We start from the raw sequence: 6,136 nt of genomic DNA, 5'->3' as shown, positions 1-6,136 counted from the left end.
ACTCTCTTGTCATTTGGAGCAATAAAGAAATGATTTATGAACTTCTTTATAAGGAAAACTATGTCAGTCTTTCTGATCCTATTTTAGCAGTTTGAGCATTTGTCTAGACAATTTCGGTACCTGGACAGATTTAAGTCTAGATTCATTTGGAAAAAATCAATCATAACCAGATCATTTTATCATGAAATTTTTTTGAATTAATCTGCACAAAATCAATATGATAAGATCATATCTTCAAAGACTTTAATTACCATAGTAAGAAAAAGATCTCTTTTAGATAATGATAAATACTCAAATTTTGACAACTGAGTCAACCATAATCTTATACATCACACAAAATCACATTTTTATTGAAAGAAATCATGAGTAAATAATATAAATGGTCTAAAAAAATATTTGTCAAACAAGGTTTTAACAATTACTAATAATTAGATGAGTTTGAGGTGTTATTATAGGCTATACCAGCTAGCTCTAATATTCAAAAGGAATATCTCTTTGTTATTTACACGTTTATGTTTGTATTCGTAAAACACACACACACACACACACATATATATATATGGAGCGACTATAACGCATTCACTTTTTTGACAACACTGGTGCACTATTTTTCTATTTTCGGCACCTGGATAGATGTAATCCCATTTTTTTATATGACAGTGTACATTGTAGCTATTTAAAACATCCTACAAATTTTCAAGAAATTCTGAATAAATTATGGTACTGAAAACAAGGTTTAAACTGCGTATTGCACCCGTGTTTTTTTTTTGTTTGCATGTAAAATTTAACAATTTGAACCATGTTTTCGTCTTCGTAAAATATTCAGGATTTATTGAAATTTTGTGGAATGTTCTAAATAACTACAATGTATATTGTCATATAAAAAAGTTTGAGATTATATCTATCCAGCTGTCAAAAATAAGAAAAATGATGCATTGGTATTTTAAAAAAAAAATGGATTCGTTGTAGTGTTTTCTTTATATATGTATATATATAAATATTTTTTTTAAAAAAAAAAGTTTAAAAAATAAAGGGATCACAGAAAGACGGGGGTTCTCTCCTCTTCAGCGTTAGCTGGAGCCATGGCAGGGAGGGGAAGACCTAGAAAAGTGGGGGGATCAATTAGCAAGAAGCAGAAAGGGCCTTGTTCGACATACCCAGTGAAGAAAACTAAGGCGATTGCTGAAATACTGAGTTACGATCCAGTTGAATTTTCTAAGTCAGATGAAGAGGAGGAAGCGGCGGTGAGTGCTTCGGATGAATTGGGGAAAGTGGCGACTGTGCTGGATTGTCCTGATGCCAACTCAGAAACTCTTCTCTTGGAGCAACGGAAGGCAGAGATGCGGAAGGAACTCTCTGAATGTATGTCTGTAATCCAGGATGGGAAATCAAATCAGGAAAGAGGTAATTCTTCTTCTAGCTTGCGATTTGAAGGGCCAATTTCTAATTCTGTTCCTCTGAGTACTGGTAATAGATCTGTCTGTGCTAAAATAAATTTAGAGGATATAGAAGAGGAGGTGAACTTCTGGTCATCCTCATTGGTGTGCTATGTTCTTGGAGCTAATCCACCACTGAATGTAGTTGAAGGTTTTTTTCGTAGAATCTGGAAAAACAGGGGAATCGATAAAATTGGTACCATTGAGCATGGTATTTTCTTAATCAGGTTTGGGTCAGAGGAACAAAGAGATCAAGCCTTGAATGGTGGATATGTGTTTTTTGATAATAAACCAGTGGTAATGAGAGCTTGGTCACCACATGAGAAGTTTACTAAATCTGATCTTGTTAAAATTCCAATATGGATTCAGATCTATGGTCTCCATTTGAAGTACTGGGGCCTTAACACAATGTCCAAGATTATGGATCCTATTGGGAATTTACTACAACAGGACAGAGCCACAAGAAACAGAGAAAAATTCCATTATGCCAGAGTATTGGTGGAGATTGCTATTACTCACGAGCTTCCGAACCAGGTGGAGTTTATCGATGAGAGGGATGAATCGCAGATGGTAGAACTCTTTTATGAATGGAAACCATTACACTGTGATAAATGTGATGGTTATGGACATAACAAAGAAGAGTGTAAAAAAGAGGCCAAACCTCTATGGGTTCCTAAAAAGAAGACAGATCAAACAATGATAGAAAAAGGAAAAGATAAGAAGAAGGGTGATGCTGAAGGATTCATGCCAGCTAAGGGGAGATCTTTAAAGTCGGATTCAGCTCCTGTAGAAAAGGCAGAAGTAACTCCTATTAAAAATGCGTTTCAGGTGTTGGAGGAAACGTCGGAAGGGGAAATTCAAGTGGGACATGTTTTGTGTGATTTGGGGGTTAAACAGGGCAGAGGGGGAGTGCCTCCTTGTCCTAATGGATAGAATTCTGTGCTGGAATGTCAGGGGGATCAACGACCGCAAGAAGCAATTAGAAGTTAAAAGATTTATTCAAAGAAAAAATGCGGGGTTGGTTGGTCTCCTTGAAACAAAGGTTAAATCTCCTAATTTGGGAGATTTATACCTTAATATGTTTGAAGGGTGGTGCTTTACAACAAATAATTTCTACCATCCGAATGGTAGAATTATGCTAGCTTGGAAGAGTACTAGTTTTGAAGTGGAGTTGTTAGGAGGTTCGAGCCAGATGATTAATTGTGGGGTTAAGCCTAAAAATGGTGCAAATTTTTTGGTGACTTTCATATATGCATTTAATAATGCTGCTGGTCATGAAGTGTTATGGGAGAACCTGAAGCAAATGGCTAAAGTCAATTCTGAGCCTTGGGTTGTTTTAGGTGATTTCAATGCTATTTGTCATCCTGAAGAGAGAGTGAAGTTTAATGGGATCGCTAAAGACTATCGAGTGCTGAAAGATTATATGGAGGATTGGAAAATGTGTGATATAAAATTTAATGGCTGCTTCTTCACCCGGAACAACAAACAAGACAGGCAGGATAGAGTATATGCTAAGCTTGATAGAGCAATTACAAACCAAAGCTGGCTGGATTCTTACACATCAGCTGAGGTAACTTTCTTTCCGGAAGGAGAATTCGATCACTATCCCTGTCTTCTTTCTGTTTATCCTGAGATCAAAGTTGCAAAGAAGCCTTTTCGGTTTTTAAATCTGTGGTGTGAGCATGAAGAATTTCAGTTATGAATAGCTGAAGTGTGGGCAAAGGAATTTACAGGTATAGAGATGTTTGAAGTTGTTCAAAAGTTGAAAGCTGTGAAAAGTATGCTAAAAGACTTCAATAAACATATTATTGGAGATGTGGCTGTTCAGTATCATCAATCCTTGCAAGATTTGCAATTGATTCAAGAGAAGCTGCACAAAGATCCTTTAAATGAGATGCTAGTTGCTAAAGAAGTGGAGACCCGGCAATTACTCAAAGTGGCAGCAAAGAATTATAATTCTTTTTTGGCTCAAAAAGCAAAAATTGGGTGGATTAAGGAGGGTGATGATAATACAAAGCTGTTTCATAGAAGTATTAAAATGAAAAGAGAGCAGAGTAAAGTGTTTGCAATTAGAACAGAGCAAGGTACTTGGGTTGATGATTATGAAAAAGTAACTGAAGCCTTTGCATAATTCTATAAAAAGCTTCTAGGGGGGAAATTGGTAAACAGAGAAAAAGTGAACAAAAAAGTGATGCAGGAAGGGCCAATACTCTCTGAAACATAAAGAATTTTTCTCATGAGGCCTTATGGAGAAGTGGAAGTTAAAGAAGCAATTTTTTCTATACCAGATGGAAAAGCTCCTGTTCCGGATGGGTTTAATAGTGCCTTTTTTAAACGAACATGGAGTATTGTAGGGGAAGATGTCACTAAGGCCATCCTTTCATTTCTGAACTCAGGGGCCTTGCTGGAAGAGATTAACGTCACAACTCTGACTCTGGTGCCGAAAGTTAAATGTCCGAATTCAGTGGTCGATTTTCGGCCAATTGCTTGCTATAATGTTCTATATAAAGCAGCCACTAAGATGATATGTTCTCGGCTTCGTCTTGTCTTACCAAGTATAATTTCTCAAAATCAAGGTGGATTCATTCATGGGAGGTTTATTGCTCATAATATAATGGTATGTCAAGACTTGGTCATACATTATGGGAGGAAGAATTGTAAATCATCTTGTATGATTAAGATGGACTTCAAAAAGGCATATGACACTATAGATTGAGACTTCATTGAGGAGATGTTGGTAGCTCTTGGTTTCCCGACTGAGTTCGTGAAGTTGATTATGGTATGTATTCAAACACCTAAATTCTCCTTGCTATTCAATGGCTCTCTTCATGGTTTTTTTCCGATCTCGTAGAGGATTAAGACAAGGAGATCCTATGTCTCCCCTTATTTTTGTTCTCGGGATTGAATATTTGTCTAGAATCCTTGCCAAGGTTGCAAAAAAGCCTGAGTTTACTTTTCATCATAGGTGTTTGGAGCTGAAACTTACCCACTTGTGCTTTGCCGATGATTTGTTATTATTTTGTCATGGTGATGTACAATCTATATTTCTTATGTTAAGAAGTTTCAAAAGGTTCTCTTTATCGTCCGGCCTTGAAGCTAATGCAGGGAAAACGACTATCTATTGTGCTGGTATGGACTCTCTTGATGTACAACAAGTTTTGCATGCATCGGGCTTTGTTCAAAGTCTCCTACCTTTCAAGTATCTTGGCATCCCAATTTGTTCCAAGAGGATTTCAAGTGCTGATTGTGAAGTCCTTTCAGAAAAGATGATTTCTCGAATTCGATCTTGGAGGTCTAGAAATCTTTCTTATGTGGGGCGAGCGGTGCTAGTTAACTCGGTTCTCTTGGCAATTCAATCCTATTGGGCACAGGTAATGATTCTTCCTAAGAAAATTTTGAAAAGGATTGAACAGATATGTAAAAACTATCTGTGGAGTGGTACAATTGATTCGGAAAAACCAGGATTAATAGCTTGGAAAGAGGTCTGTAAAGCGAAGAAATTAGGAGGTTTGGGGTTCAAAAACCTTGAGAATTGGAATGTATCAGCGATTGGGAAACATGTTTGGGCGCTTGCTCAAAAGAAAGGTAACTTGTGGGTAAAATGGGTGCATTCGGTGTATTTAAAAGACACTGATTGGTGGGAGTATAAAGCTCCTCTTGATAGTAGCTGGTACTGGCGTAAAATAATGCAGGTGAAAGAGATGATGGCTGGTTGTTTTTCTAAGCAGCAGCTGGAATCGGGAGAGACATATTCCATCAAAAAGGTTTGTGATTTAATTTTTCCTTCCATTGGTGAAAAGAGATGGTATGCAGCTAATATATGGAAGAGATATTGCATACCAAAGCATACTTTCATTACTTGGTTGGTTGCTTAGAATTGGCTGAGGACCCGTGACAGATTACTCAAACAAGGAATGCAAGTGGAGACTATTTGTGTGATTTGTGGTTTAGAGATTGAAACACATGATCACCTATTTTTCCAATGCCATTTCAGCAAGCTGTGTCTTCAGGAAATCTTTCTTTGGGCAGGTATGGGGTCATATCAATACAAGTTCAAAGGTATCCTGCACTGGATTCGGAGATGCAAATGGAGCAATTTGAGGAAAGAGATATATACTTTGATTTTTAATGCTTGTGTATACTTAGTGTGGAAAACTAGGAACAAGTGTCTTTGGTACGATGAAGTACCTTCTGTTTTAAATTCTGTCAAAAGAGTGAAAAATCTGATTGTAAATAGAATATATAGTCTTGATATTGGGAAGGTTGGGGATATAGATAGAAGCTGGTTTGAGAATATTTGTAAAGGGGATTAATTTGTTGTAATTTGTTTTTGGTGAGCAATATATTTGACTGATTTACCAAAAAATAAATAAATATTTTTTTTGTCGGGTATATATATATATATATATACAAATATTTAGGTATAAATAATGTCCTTGTATGTATATCACTTAATCTAATATAATGGCAGGTGTATTAGGTGATCTACCAATTAATATATAGTAACTGCTTCATATTCGCTGGAGTCTTAATTAATCTTATATTATGTATCAAGCTAACTATTTTAGTTCCCTATATTGGAACATGGGAGAAATTGCCTAATTAAAAATATGAATCAACTTCAATAATGTAGTTATGGGTCCTACCAAACTTTTGAATTTACATATAAATAATCCAACCCTACCAAAGAAAAATAAAAT

At 36.2% G+C, this 6,136-nt stretch overlaps 1 protein-coding gene across 1 annotated transcript; it reads left to right on the top strand.

The window, feature by feature from the left end:
• Window positions 1-4,252: 4,252 nt before the first annotated feature.
• LOC133832910 (uncharacterized) lies at window positions 4,253-5,565 on the top strand. Its single transcript, XM_062263185.1, has 2 exons — window positions 4,253-5,200; window positions 5,431-5,565. The coding sequence occupies exons 1-2, from the start codon at window positions 4,253-4,255 to the stop codon at window positions 5,563-5,565; spliced, it is 1,083 nt and encodes a 360-aa protein (XP_062119169.1).
• The last annotated feature ends 571 nt before the right edge of the window (window positions 5,566-6,136 follow it).

This window comes from Humulus lupulus, chromosome 4, assembly GCF_963169125.1.
Source record: "Humulus lupulus chromosome 4, drHumLupu1.1, whole genome shotgun sequence".
NCBI classification, from domain to species: Eukaryota; Viridiplantae; Streptophyta; class Magnoliopsida; order Rosales; family Cannabaceae; genus Humulus; species Humulus lupulus.
Note: the sequence above shows the minus strand (reverse complement) of the source record. Positions and strands in the feature narration are given on the sequence as shown.

Bases quoted from the DNA above. Each gene is read 5' to 3' on its own strand.
- LOC133832910 (XM_062263185.1), top strand. From the start codon at position 4,253: ATGGCTCTCTTCATGGTTTTTTTCCGATCTCGTAGAGGATTAAGACAA. The intron at 5,201-5,430 runs GTTTGTGATTTA...ATGCCATTTCAG, and splicing joins AGACATATTCCATCAAAAAG to CAAGCTGTGTCTTCAGGAAA.